Genomic DNA, 14,645 nt, shown 5'->3' on the forward strand with positions numbered 1-14,645 from the left:
TGCCCTGTCGTGCACCCATGTCTCCTCCATGAAACAAAGCTGGCTGAGCATGTCTGGAGCTTGGAAAGGAAAATTGAAGAGGGCCACCAGAAACTGAGAAGGGAGCTTCAGGAAGGGCTTTACCACTTCAAGATGGGATTTACCACTTCAGGATGGGCTTTACCACTTCAGGAAGGGCTTTAACACTTCAGGATGGGATTTACCACTTCAGGATGGGATTTACCACTTCAGGAAGGGCTTTACCACTTCAGGAAGGGCTTTACCACTTCAGGAAGGGCTTTACCACTTCAGGATGGGATTTACCACTTCAGGAAGGGCTTTACCACTTCAGGATGGGATTTACCACTTCAGGATGGGATTTACCACTTCAGGAAGGGATTTACCACTTCCGGAAGGGATTTACCACTTCAGGATGGGATTTACCACTTCAGGAAGGGCTTTACCACTTCAGGATGGGATTTACCCCTTCAGGAAGGGCTTTACCACTTCAGGAAGGGCTTTACCACTTCAGGATGGGTTTACCACTTCAGGATGGGATTTACCACTTCAGGAAGGGCTTTACCACTTCAGGATGGGATTTACCACTTCAGGAGGGGCTTTACCACTTCAGGAGGGGCTTTACCACTTCAGGATGGGCTTTACCACTTCAGGAAGGGATTTACCACTTCAGGAAGGGATTTACCACTTCAGGATGGGATTTACCACTTCAGGATGGGATTTACCCCTTCAGGATGGGATTTACCGTTTCAGGATGGGATTTACCACTTCAGGAAGGGCTTTACCACTTCAGGAAGGGCTTTACCACTTCAGGAGGGGATTTACCACTTCAGGAAGGGCTTTACCACTTCAGGAAGGGATTTACCACTTCAGGAGGGGATTTACCACTTCAGGAAGGGCTTTACCACTTCAGGAAGGGCTTTACCCCTTCAGGAAGGGATTTACCACTTCAGGATGGGATTTACCACTTCAGGATGGGATTTACCACTTCAGGATGGGATTTACCACTTCAGGATGGGATTTACCACTTCAGGATGGGATTTACCACTTCAGGATGGGATTTACCACTTCAGGAAGGGATTTACCACTTCAGGAAGGGCTTTACCACTTCAGGAAGGGATTTACCACTTCAGGAAGGGATTTACCACTTCAGGAAGGGCTTTACCACTTCAGGAAGGGATTTACCACTTCAGGATGGGATTTACCACTTCAGGATGGGATTTACCACTTCAGGATGAGATTTACCACTTCAGGAAGGGATTTCCCACTTCAGGATGGGCTTTACCACTTCAGGATGGGATTTACCCCTTCAGGAAGGGCTTTACCACTTCAGGATGGGATTTACCACTTCAGGATGGGCTTTACCACTTCAGGAAGGGATTTACCACTTCAGGATGGGATTTACCATTTCAGGAGGGGCTTTACCACTTCAGGAAGGGATTTACCACTTCAGGAAGGAATTTACCACTTCAGGAAGGGCTTTACCACTTCAGGAAGGGCTTTACCACTTCAGGAAGGAATTTACCACTTCAGGAAGGGCTTTACCACTTCAGGAAGGGCTTTACCACTTCAGGAAGGGATTTACCACTTCAGGAAGGGATTTACCACTTCAGGAAGGGATTTACCACGTCTCAGCAGAACCACCAAGTCTGTGCACTAGGAGCAGATGTCCCCCAGCCAGGCAGAGAGGACACACCCCACAAGGTAACCTCTGCTTTTTCTTTCAGGAACATGGGGTGGAGAGCCCCCTCCTCCTTAGCAGCCGGGGTACCTGAGCTGAGAAGAGGAACACCTACCACAAGCAGCTCATCTAGAGTCAGTGCTGCTCTGGTCTCTCGTGGGCAGAGCTCCTGTTGGTGCAGGAGTGATAACACGACTGGTTCTCGTGAAGAACCAGCTCTGGTTCTCAGGAACACATTGGCAGGAGAGCAGCTGTGCCTTGACCAGCCAGGTGGAGGAACAGGAGAATTGGATCTGCTGGATGGTGTGGATGCCATGGCCTGGCACGTCTGACCCACGAAGGGACAGCTTTGGTGCACACTGGCACTCCGTGCACCCTGATGCCACCAAGGTGTGTGGGAGTGGAACCCATTTCCATTTCTGGGCTCACAGGAGGATCCCAGCAGCTGAAGTGGATTTATCTGGGAACGAGTGGCACAAACAGCCCGTGGTGGCTGGCCCAGAGGCCCCTGCATCCTCAGCACAGGCCAGCTCAGAAATGGGAGTTTCAGAGACATGGTTGGGCTGTTGGGATTGCTGCTGCAGAGACAGAAGACATCAGAGAGCTGGGTGCCCTGGCTGCTCTCTCAGATGAGCCTCCTGTGCTGAGAACTGAAGAGCAGGAACCAATCACCACAGCAACCCTGCACCATCAGCAACTCTTCATCAGAACATCAACTTGCTGTAGAAGGTCTCAGCAAGGCCAAAGCGCTTTATGTCCTTTCCCCCCCTAATTAAAACAAAGTAAATCCCAAAATAAGACTTGTCTCAACGTGTCTGTGTGATTCCCCTTCCCATGAGATGATTTGGGACCTGGGGAGCCAAGGGCTGGTCAGCAAGGCTTGCTCAGCCCTACAGGGCCAGTCCCTAAGTCCAGTGCACATGGGGGATTATTTTCAAACCAGGACAGGTTACTCAAAGTCTTTTAAGTCCCTGCTCGGGGTTACTTGAGGTCACAATTGGGGTTACTTCAGGTCACAGGGGTCGTTGGAGGTCACAGTCGGGGTTACTTCCGGTCACAGGGGTCATTTGAGGACACAAAGGTTACTTCAGGTCATTTGAGCATTTTTTGGTTTCTCCAGGGGTTACTTTAGGTCATTTGAAACCCTGCTCGGGGTCATGAGAGGTCACAATTGGGGTTACTCTAGGTCATAGGGGTCGCTTGAGGTCATGATCGGGGTTACTCTAGGTCACAGGGGTCATTTGAGGACACAAAGGTTACTTAAGGTCATTTGAGAATTTTCTGGTTTCTCCAGGGGTTACTTTAGGTCGTTTGAGACCCTGCTCGGGGTCATTTGAGGTCAGAATTGGGGTTACTCTAGGTCATAGGGGTCATTTGAGGTCACAGTCGAGGTTACTCTAGGTCACAGGGGTCATTTGAGGACACAAAGGTTACTTCAGGTCATTTGAGAATTTTCTGGTTTCTCCAGGGGTTGCTTTAGGTCGTTTGAGACCCTGCTTGGGGTCATTTGAGGTCACAGTCGGGGTTACTCTAGGTCACAGGGGTCATTTGAGGTCACAGTTGGGGTCACTTCAGGTCATAGGGGTCATTTGAGGTCACAATCGAGGTTACTCTAGGTCATAGGGGTCATTTGAGGACACAAAGGTTACTTCAGGTCATTTGAGCATTTTCTGGTTTCTCCAGGAGTTACTTTAGGTCATTTGAAACACTGCTCGGGGTCATGAGAGGTCACAATCGGGGTTACTCTAGGTCACAGGGGTCGTTTGAGGTCATGATCTGGGTTACTCTAGGTCATAGGGGTCATTCGAGTTCACAAAGGTTACTTTGGGTCATTTGAGAATGTTTTGGTTTCTCCAGGGGTTACTTTAGGTCGTTTGAGACCCTGCTCGGGGTATTTGAGGTCAGAATTGGGGTTACTCTAGGTCATAGGGGTCATTTGAGGTCACGGCCGGGGTTACTCCCGGTCATGGGGGTCATTTGAGGTCACGGCCGGGGTTACTCCCGGTCATAGGGGTCATTTGAGGTCACGGCTGGGGTTACTCCCGGTCATAGGGGTCATTTGAGGTCACGGCCGGGGTTACTCCCGGTCATGGGGGTCATTTGAGGTCACGGCCGGGGTTACTCCCGGTCATAGGGGTCATTTGAGGTCACGGCCGGGGTTACTCCCGGTCATAGGGGTCATTTGAGGTCACGGCCGGGGTTACTCCCGGTCATGGGGGTCATTTGAGGTCACGGCCGGGGTTACTCCCGGTCATGGGGGGTCATTTGAGGTCACGGCCGGGGTTACTCCCGGTCATAGGGGTCATTTGAGGTCACGGCCGGGGTTACTCCCGGTCATGGGGGTCATTTGAGGTCACGGCCGGGGTTACTCCCGGTCATGGGGGGTCATTTGAGGTCACGGCCGGGGTTACTCCCGGTCATGGGGGTCATTTGAGGTCACGGCCGGGGTTACTCCCGGTCATGGGGGTCATTTGAGGTCACGGCCGGGGTTACCCTAGGTCATAGGGGTCATTGGAGGTCACGGCCGGGGTTACTGCCGGTCATAGGGGTCATTTGAGGTCACGGCCGGGGTTACTCCCGGTCATAGGGGTCATTTGAGGTCACGGCCGGGGTTACTCCCGGTCATGGGGGTCATTTGAGGTCACGGCCGGGGTTACTCCCGGTCATAGGGGTCATTTGAGGTCACGGCCGGGGTTACTCCCGGTCATGGGGGTCATTTGAGGTCACGGCCGGGGTTACTCCCGGTCATGGGGGTCATTTGAGGTCACGGCCGGGGTTACTCCCGGTCATAGGGGTCATTTGAGGTCACGGCCGGGGTTACTCCCGGTCATAGGGGTCATTTGAGGTCACGGCCGGGGTTACTCCCGGTCATGGGGGTCATTTGAGGTCACGGCCGGGGTTACTCCCGGTCATGGGGGTCATTTGAGGTCACGGCCGGGGTTACTCCCGGTCATGGGGGTCATTTGAGGTCACGGCCGGGGTTACTCCCGGTCATGGGGGTCATTTGAGGTCACGGCCGGGGTTACTCCCGGTCATGGGGGTCATTTGAGGTCACGGCCGGGGTTACTCGAGGTCATAGGGGTCATTTGAGGTCACGGCCGGGGTTACTCCCGGTCATAGGGGTCATTGGAGGTCACGGCCGGGGTTACTCCCGGTCATAGGGGTCATTTGAGGTCACGGCCGGGGTTACTCCCGGTCATGGGGGTCATTTGAGGTCACGGCCGGGGTTACTCCCGGTCATGGGGGTCATTTGAGGTCACGGCCGGGGTTACTCCCGGTCATGGGGGTCATTTGAGGTCACGGCCGGGGTTACTCCCGGTCATGGGGGTCATTTGAGGTCACGGCCGGGGTCACTCGAGGTCATAGGGGTCATTTGAGGTCACGGCCGGGGTTACTCCCGGTCATGGGGGTCATTTGAGGTCACGGCCGGGGTTACTCCCGGTCATGGGGGTCATTTGAGGTCACGGCCGGGGTTACTCCCGGTCATAGGGGTCATTTGAGGTCACGGCCGGGGTTACTCCCGGTCATGGGGGTCATTTGAGGTCACGGCCGGGGTTACTGCCGGTCATGGGGGTCATTTGAGGTCACGGCCGGGGTTCCTCCCGGTCATGGGGGTCATTTGAGGTCACGGCCGGGGTTACTGCCGGTCATGGGGGTCATTTGAGGTCACGGCCGGGGTTACTCCCGGTCATAGGGGTCATTGGAGGTCACGGCCGGGGTTACTCCCGGTCATAGGGGTCATTTGAGGTCACGGCCGGGGTTACCCTAGGTCATAGGGGTCATTTGAGGTCACGGCCGGGGTTACTCCCGGTCATGGGGGTCATTTGAGGTCACGGCCGGGGTTACTCCCGGTCATGGGGGTCATTTGAGGTCACGGCCGGGGTTCCTCCCGGTCATGGGGGTCATTTGAGGTCACGGCCGGGGTTACTCCCGGTCATGGGGGTCATTTGAGGTCACGGCCGGGGTCACTCGAGGTCATAGGGGTCATTTGAGGTCACGGCCGGGGTTACTCCCGGTCATGGGGGTCATTTGAGGTCACGGCCGGGGTTACTCCCGGTCATGGGGGTCATTTGAGGTCACGGCCGGGGTTACTCCCGGTCATGGGGGTCATTTGAGGTCACGGCCGGGGTTACTCCCGGTCATGGGGGTCATTTGAGGTCACGGCCGGGGTTACTCCCGGTCATGGGGGTCATTTGAGGTCACGGCCGGGGTTACTCCCGGTCATGGGGGTCATTTGAGGTCACGGCCGGGGTTACTCCCGGTCATGGGGGTCATTGGAGGTCACGGCCGGGGTTACTCCCGGTCATGGGGGTCATTTGAGGTCACGGCCGGGGTTACCCTAGGTCATAGGGGTCATTTGAGGTCACGGCCGGGGTTACCCTAAATCATAGGGGGTCATTTGAGGTCACGGCCGGGGTTACTCCCGGTCATGGGGGTCATTTGAGGTCACGGCCGGGGTTCCTCCCGGTCATGGGGGTCATTTGAGGTCACGGCCGGGGTTACTCCCGGTCATGGGGGTCATTTGAGGTCACGGCCGGGGTTACTCCCGGTCATGGGGGTCATTGGAGGTCACGGCCGGGGTTACTCCCGGTCATAGGGGTCATTTGAGGTCACGGCCGGGGTTACTCCCGGTCATAGGGGTCATTGGAGGTCACGGCCGGGGTTACTCCCGGTCATAGGGGTCATTTGAGGTCATGGCCGGGGTTACTCCCGGTCATAGGGGTCATTTGAGGTCACGGCCGGGGTCACTCGAGGTCATAGGGGTCATTTGAGGTCACGGCCGGGGTTACTCCCGGTCATGGGGGTCATTTGAGGTCACGGCCGGGGTTACTCCCGGTCATAGGGGTCATTTGAGGTCACGGCCGGGGTTACTCCCGGTCATGGGGGTCATTTGAGGTCACGGCCGGGGTTACTCCCGGTCATGGGGGTCATTTGAGGTCACGGCCGGGGTTACTCGAGGTCATAGGGGTCATTTGAGGTCACGGCCGGGGTTACTCCCGGTCATAGGGGTCATTTGAGGTCACGGCCGGGGTTACTCCCGGTCATGGGGGTCATTTGAGGTCACGGCCGGGGTTACTCCCGGTCATGGGGGTCATTTGAGGTCACGGCCGGGGTTACTCCCGGTCATGGGGGGTCATTTGAGGTCACGGCCGGGGTTACTCCCGGTCATAGGGGTCATTTGAGGTCACGGCCGGGGTTACTCGAGGTCATAGGGGTCATTTGAGGTCACGGCCGGGGTTACCCTAGGTCATAGGGGTCATTTGAGGTCACGGCCGGGGTTACTCCCGGTCATAGGGGTCATTTGAGGTCACGGCCGGGGTTACTCCCGGTCATGGGGGTCATTTGAGGTCAGGGTCGGGGTTACTCCCGGTCATAGGGGTCATTTGAGGTCACGGCCGGGGTTACTCCCGGTCATGGGGGTCATTTGAGGTCACGGCCGGGGTTACCCCCGGTCATAGGGGTCATTTGAGGTCACGGCCGGGGTTACTCCCGGTCATGGGGGGTCATTTGAGGTCACGGCCGGGGTTACTCCCGGTCATAGGGGTCATTTGAGGTCACGGCCGGGGTTACTCGAGGTCATAGGGGTCATTTGAGGTCACGGCCGGGGTTACCCTAGGTCATAGGGGTCATTTGAGGTCACGGCCGGGGTTACTCCCGGTCATGGGGGTCATTTGAGGTCACGGCCGGGGTTACTCCCGGTCATGGGGGTCATTTGAGGTCACGGCCGGGGTTACTCCCGGTCATGGGGGTCATTTGAGGTCACGGCCGGGGTTACTCCCGGTCATGGGGGTCATTTCAGGTCACGGCCGGGGTTACTCCCGGTCATAGGGGTCATTTCAGGTCACGGCCGGGGTTACTCCCGGTCATGGGGGTCATTTGAGGTCACGGCCGGGGTTACTCCCGGTCATGGGGGTCATTTGAGGTCACGGCTGGGGTTACTCGAGGTCATAGGGGTCATTTGAGGTCAGGGTCGGGGTTACTCCCGGTCATGGGGGTCATTTGAGGTCACGGCCGGGGTTACTCCCGGTCACGGGGGTCATTTGAGGTCACGGCCGGGGTTACTCCCGGTCATGGGGGTCATTTGAGGTCACGGCCGGGGTTACTCCCGGTCATAGGGGTCATTTGAGGTCACGGCCGGGGTTACTCCCGGTCATGGGGGTCATTTGAGGTCACGGCCGGGGTTACTCCCGGTCATGGGGGTCATTTGAGGTCACGGCCGGGGTTCCTCCCGGTCATGGGGGTCATTTGAGGTCACGGCCGGGGTTACTCCCGGTCATAGGGGTCATTTGAGGTCACGGCCGGGGTTACTCCCGGTCATGGGGGTCATTTGAGGTCACGGCCGGGGTTACTCCCGGTCATAGGGGTCATATGAGGTCACGGCCGGGGTTACTCCCGGTCATGGGGGTCATTTGAGGTCACGGCCGGGGTTACTCCCGGTCATAGGGGTCATTTGAGGTCACGGCCGGGGTTACTCCCGGTCATGGGGGTCATTTGAGGTCACGGCCGGGGTTACTCCCGGTCATAGGGGTCATTTGAGGTCACGGCCGGGGTTACTCCCGGTCATGGGGGTAATTGAGGTCACGGCCGGGGTTACTCCCGGTCATGGGGGTCATTTGAGGTCACGGCCGGGGTTACTCGAGGTCATAGGGGTCATTTGAGGTCACGGCCGGGGTTACTCCCGGTCATAGGGGTCATATGAGGTCACGGCCGGGGTTACTCCCGGTCATGGGGGTCATTTGAGGTCACGGCCGGGGTTCCTCCCGGTCATGGGGGTCATTTGAGGTCACGGCCGGGGTTACTCCCGGTCATAGGGGTCATTTGAGGTCACGGCCGGGGTTACTCCCGGTCATGGGGGTCATTTGAGGTCACGGCCGGGGTTACTCCCGGTCATAGGGGTCATATGAGGTCACGGCCGGGGTTACTCCCGGTCATGGGGGTCATTTGAGGTCACGGCCGGGGTTACTCCCGGTCATAGGGGTCATTTGAGGTCACGGCCGGGGTTACTCCCGGTCATGGGGGTCATTTGAGGTCACGGCCGGGGTTACTCGAGGTCATAGGGGTCATTTGAGGTCACGGCCGGGGTTACTCCCGGTCATGGGGGTCATTTGAGGTCACGGCCGGGGTTACTCCCGGTCATGGGGGTCATTTGAGGTCACGGCCGGGGTTACTCCCGGTCATAGGGGTCATTTGAGGTCACGGCCGGGGTTACTCCCGGTCATAGGGGTCATTTGAGGTCACGGCCGGGGTTACTCCCGGTCATGGGGTCATTTCAGGTCACGGCCGGGGTTACTCCCGGTCATAGGGGTCATTTGAGGTCTCGGCCGGGGTTACTCCCGGTCATGGGGGTCATTTGAGGTCACGGCCGGGGTTACTCCCGGTCATAGGGGTCATTGGAGGTCACGGCCGGGGTTACTCCCGGTCATAGGGGTCATTTGAGGTCACGGCCGGGGTTACTCCCGGTCATAGGGGTCATTTGAGGTCACGGCCGGGGTTACTCCCGGTCATGGGGGTCATTTGAGGTCACGGCCGGGGTTCCTCCCGGTCATGGGGGTCATTTGAGGTCACGGCCGGGGTTACTCCCGGTCATGGGGGTCATTTGAGGTCACGGCCGGGGTTACTCCCGGTCATAGGGGTCATTTGAGGTCACGGCCGGGGTTACTCCCGGTCATGGGGGTCATTTGAGGTCACGGCCGGGGTTACTCCCGGTCATAGGGGTCATTTGAGGTCACGGCCGGGGTTACTCCCGGTCATGGGGGTCATTTGAGGTCACGGCCGGGGTTACTCCCGGTCATGGGGGTCATTTGAGGTCACGGCCGGGGTTACTCCCGGTCATGGGGGTCATTTGAGGTCACGGCCGGGGTTACTCCCGGTCATAGGGGTCATTTCAGGTCACGGCCGGGGTTACTCCCGGTCATAGGGGTCATTTGAGGTCACGGCCGGGGTTACTCCCGGTCATGGGGGTCATTTGAGGTCACGGCCGGGGTTACCCTAGGTCATAGGGGTCATTTGAGGTCACGGCCGGGGTTACTCCCGGTCATAGGGGTCATTTGAGGTCACGGCCGGGGTTACTCCCGGTCATGGGGGTCATTTGAGGTCACGGCCGGGGTTACTCCCGGTCATAGGGGTCATTTGAGGTCACGGCCGGGGTTACTCCCGGTCATGGGGGGTCATTTGAGGTCAGGGTCGGGGTTACTCCCGGTCATGGGGGTCATTTGAGGTCACGGCCGGGGTTACTCCCGGTCATAGGGGTCATTTGAGGTCACGGCCGGGGTTACTCCCGGTCATGGGGGTCATTTGAGGTCACGGCCGGGGTTACCCTAGGTCATAGGGGTCATTTGAGGTCACGGCCGGGGTTACTCCCGGTCATGGGGGTCATTTGAGGTCACGGCCGGGGTTACTCGAGGTCATAGGGGTCATTTGAGGTCACGGCCGGGGTTACTCCCGGTCATGGGGGTCATTTGAGGTCACGGCCGGGGTTACTCCCGGTCATAGGGGTCATTTGAGGTCACGGCCGGGGTTACTCCCGGTCATGGGGGTCATTTGAGGTCAGGGTCGGGGTTACTCCCGGTCATGGGGGTCATTTGAGGTCACGGCCGGGGTTACTCCCGGTCATGGGGGTCATTTGAGGTCACGGCCGGGGTTACTCCCGGTCATGGGGGTCATTTGAGGTCACGGCCGGGGTTACTCCCGGTCATAGGGGTCATTTGAGGTCACGGCCGGGGTTACTCCCGGACATGGGGGTCATTTGAGGTCACGGCCGGGGTTACTCCCGGTCATAGGGGTCATTTGAGGTCACGGCCGGGGTTACTCCCGGTCATGGGGGTCATTTGAGGTCACGGCCGGGGTTACTCCCGGTCACGGGGGTCATTTGAGGTCACGGCCGGGGTTACTCCCGGTCATAGGGGTCATTTGAGGTCACGGCCGGGGTTACTCCCGGTCATAGGGGTCATTTGAGGTCACGGCCGGGGTTACTCCCGGTCATGGGGGTCATTTGAGGTCACGGCCGGGGTTACTCCCGGTCATGGGGGTCATTTGAGGTCACGGCCAGGGTTACTCCCGGTCATGGGGGTCATTTGAGGTCACGGCCGGGGTTACTCCCGGTCATGGGGGTCATTTGAGGTCACGGCCGGGGTTACTCCCGGTCATAGGGGTCATTTGAGGTCACGGCCGGGGTTACTCCCGGTCATGGGGGTCATTTGAGGTCACGGCCGGGGTTACTCCCGGTCATGGGGGTCATTTGAGGTCACGGCCGGGGTTACTCCCGGTCATGGGGGTCATTTGAGGTCACGGCCGGGGTTCCTCCCGGTCATGGGGGTCATTTGAGGTCACGGCCGGGGTTACTCGAGGTCATGGGGGTCATTTGAGGTCACGGCCGGGGTTACTCCCGGTCATGGGGGTCATTTGAGGTCACGGCCGGGGTTACTCGAGGTCATAGAGGTCATTTGAGGTCACGGCCGGGGTTACTCGAGGTCATAGGGGTCATTTGAGGTCACGGCCGGGGTTACTCCCGGTCATAGGGGTCATTTGAGGTCACGGCCGGGGTTACTCCCGGTCATAGGGGTCATTTGAGGTCACGGCCGGGGTTACTCCCGGTCATGGGGGTCATTTGAGGTCACGGCCGGGGTTACTCCCGGTCATAGGGGTCATTTGAGGTCACGGCCGGGGTTACTCCCGGTCATGGGGGTCATTTGAGGTCACGGCCGGGGTTACTCCCGGTCATGGGGGTCATTTGAGGTCACGGCCGGGGTTACTCCCGGTCATGGGGGTCATTTGAGGTCACGGCCTGGGTTACTCGAGGTCATGGGGGTCATTTGAGGTCACGGCCGGGGTTACTCCCGGTCATGGGGGTCATTTGAGGTCACGGCCGGGGTTACTCCCGGTCATAGGGGTCATTTGAGGTCACGGCCGGGGTTACTCGAGGTCATGGGGGTCATTTGAGGTCACGGCCGGGGTTACTCCCGGTCATGGGGGTCATTTGAGGTCACGGCCGGGGTTACTCCCGGTCATAGGGGTCATTTGAGGTCACGGCCGGGGTTACTCCCGGTCATGGGGGTCATTTGAGGTCACGGCCGGGGTTACTTGAGGTCATAGGGGTCATTTGAGGTCACGGCCGGGGTTACTGCCGGTCATAGGGGTCATTTGAGGTCACGGCCGGGGTTACTCCCGGTCATGGGGGTCATTTGAGGTCACGGCCGGGGTTACTCCCGGTCATGGGGGTCATTTGAGGTCACGGCCGGGGTTACTCCCGGTCATGGGGGTCATTTGAGGTCACGGCCGGGGTTACTCCCGGTCATGGGGGTCATTTGAGGTCACGGCCGGGGTTACTCCCGGTCATGGGGGTCATTTGAGGTCACGGCCGGGGTTACTCCCGGTCATGGGGGTCATTTGAGGTCACGGCCGGGGTTACTCCCGGTCATAGGGGTCATTTGAGGTCACGGCCGGGGTTACTCCCGGTCATAGGGGTCATTTGAGGTCACGGCCGGGGTTACTCCCGGTCATGGGGGTCATTTGAGGTCACGGCCGGGGTTACTCCCGGTCATGGGTGTCATTAGAGGTCACGGCCGGGGTTACTCCCGGTCATGGGGGTCATTTGAGGTCACGGCCGGGGTTACTCCCGGTCATAGGGGTCATTTGAGGTCACGGCCGGGGTTACTCCCGGTCATAGGGGTCATTTGAGGTCACGGCCGGGGTTACTCCCGGTCATAGGGGTCATTTGAGGTCACGGCCGGGGTTACTCCCGGTCATGGGGGTCATTTGAGGTCACGGCCGGGGTTACTCCCGGTCATGGGGGTCATTTGAGGTCACGGCCGGGGTTACTTGAGGTCATAGGGGTCATTTGAGGTCACGGCCGGGGTTACTCCCGGTCATAGGGGTCATTTGAGGTCACGGCCGGGGTTACTCCCGGTCATGGGGGTCATTTGAGGTCACGGCCGGGGTTACTCCCGGTCATGGGTGTCATTAGAGGTCACGGCCGGGGTTACTCCCGGTCATGGGGGTCATTTGAGGTCACGGCCGGGGTTACTCCCGGTCATAGGGGTCATTTGAGGTCACGGCCGGGGTTACTCCCGGTCATAGGGGTCATTTGAGGTCACGGCCGGGGTTACTCCCGGTCATAGGGGTCATTTGAGGTCACGGCCGGGGTTACTCCCGGTCATGGGGGTCATTTGAGGTCACGGCCGGGGTTACTCCCGGTCATGGGGGTCATTTGAGGTCAGGGTCGGGGTTACTCGAGGTCATAGGGGTCATTTGAGGTCACGGCCGGGGTTACTCCCGGTCATGGGGGTCATTTGAGGTCAGGGTCGGGGTTACTCCCGGTCATGGGGGTCATTTGAGGTCACGGCCGGGGTTACCCCCGGTCATGGGGGTCATTTGAGGTCACGGCCGGGGTTACTCCCGGTCATAGGGGTCATTTGAGGTCACGGCCGGGGTTACTGCCGGTCATGGGGGTCATTTGAGGTCACGGCCGGGGTTACTCCCGGTCATGGGGGTCATTTGAGGTCACGGCCGGGGTTACCCTAGGTCATGGGGGTCATTTGAGGTCACGGCCGGGGTTACTCCCGGTCATGGGGGTCATTTGAGGTCACGGCCGGGGTTACTCCCGGTCATAGGGGTCATTTGAGGTCACGGCCGGGGTTACTGCCGGTCATGGGGGTCATTTGAGGTCACGGCCGGGGTTACTCCCGGTCACAGGGGTCATTTGAGGTCACGGCCGGGGTTAATTGAGGTCATAGGGGTCATTTGAGGTCACGGCCGGGGTTACTCCCGGTCATGGGGGTCATTTGAGGTCACGGCCGGGGTTACTCCCGGTCATAGGGGTCATTTGAGGTCACGGCCGGGGTTACTCCCGGTCATGGGGGTCATTTGAGGTCACGGCCGGGGTTACCCTAGGTCATAGGGGTCATTTGAGGTCACGGTCGGGGTTACTCCCGGTCATAGGGGTCATTTGAGGTCACGGCCGGGGTTACTCCCGGTCATGGGGGTCATTTGAGGTCACGGCCGGGGTTACTCCCGGTCATGGGGGTCATTTGAGGTCACGGCCGGGGTTACTCCCGGTCATAGGGGTCATTTGAGGTCACGGCCGGGGTTACTCCCGGTCATGGGGGTCATTTGAGGTCACGGCCGGGGTTACTCCCGGTCATGGGGGTCATTTGAGGTCACGGCCGGGGTTACTCCCGGTCATGGGGGTCATTTGAGGTCACGGCCGGGGTTACTCCCGGTCATGGGGGTCATTTGAGGTCACGGCCGGGGTTACTCCCGGTCATGGGGGTCATTTGAGGTCACGGCCGGGGTTACTCCCGGTCATGGGGGTCATTTGAGGTCACGGCCGGGGTTACTCGAGGTCATGGGGGTCATTTGAGGTCACGGCCGGGGTTACTCCCGGTCATGGGGGTCATTTGAGGTCACGGCCGGGGTTACTCGAGGTCATGGGGGTCATTTGAGGTCACGGCCGGGGTTACTCCCGGTCATGGGGGTCATTTGAGGTCACGGCCGGGGTTACTCCCGGTCATGGGGGTCATTTGAGGTCACGGCCGGGGTTACTCCCGGTCATAGGGGTCATTTGAGGTCACGGCCGGGGTTACTCCCGGTCATGGGGGTCATTTGAGGTCACGGCCGGGGTTACTCCCGGTCATAGGGGTCATTTGAGGTCACGGCCGGGGTTACTCCCGGTCATAGGGGTCATTTGAGGTCACGGCCGGGGTTACTCCCGGTCATGGGGGTCATTTGAGGTCACGGCCGGGGTTACTCCCGGTCACGGAGGTCATTTGAGGTCACGGCCGGGGTTACTCCCGGTCATAGGGGTCATTTGAGGTCACGGCCGGGGTTACTCGAGGTCATGGGGGTCATTTGAGGTCACGGCCGGGGTTACTCCCGGTCATGGGGGTCATTTGAGGTCACGGCCGGGGTTACTCCCGGTCATGGGGGTCATTTGAGGTCACGGCCGGGGTTACTCGAGGTCATGGGGGTC

The 14,645-nt window shown here is 59.1% G+C and overlaps 1 protein-coding gene across 7 annotated transcripts in view; it reads left to right on the forward strand.

The window, feature by feature from the left end:
• The window catches only part of LOC132340164 (serine/Arginine-related protein 53-like), a 54,551-nt gene extending 52,075 nt beyond the window's left edge, over window positions 1-2,476 (forward strand). For all 7 annotated transcript variants that reach the window (XR_009489815.1, XM_059871033.1, XM_059870997.1 and 4 more), the window contains one exon: window positions 1,725-2,476. Coding sequence is in view for 1 of the 7 variants with exons in the window: in XM_059871033.1 (XP_059727016.1) it covers window positions 1,725-1,756 (32 nt within the window). In the remaining 6 variants the exon portion in view is untranslated. The remainder of the gene's footprint in view (window positions 1-1,724) is intronic.
• Window positions 2,477-14,645: the final 12,169 nt, after the last annotated feature.

Source organism: Haemorhous mexicanus, chromosome 2 (assembly GCF_027477595.1).
Source record: "Haemorhous mexicanus isolate bHaeMex1 chromosome 2, bHaeMex1.pri, whole genome shotgun sequence".
NCBI lineage: Eukaryota > Metazoa > Chordata > Aves > Passeriformes > Fringillidae > Haemorhous > Haemorhous mexicanus.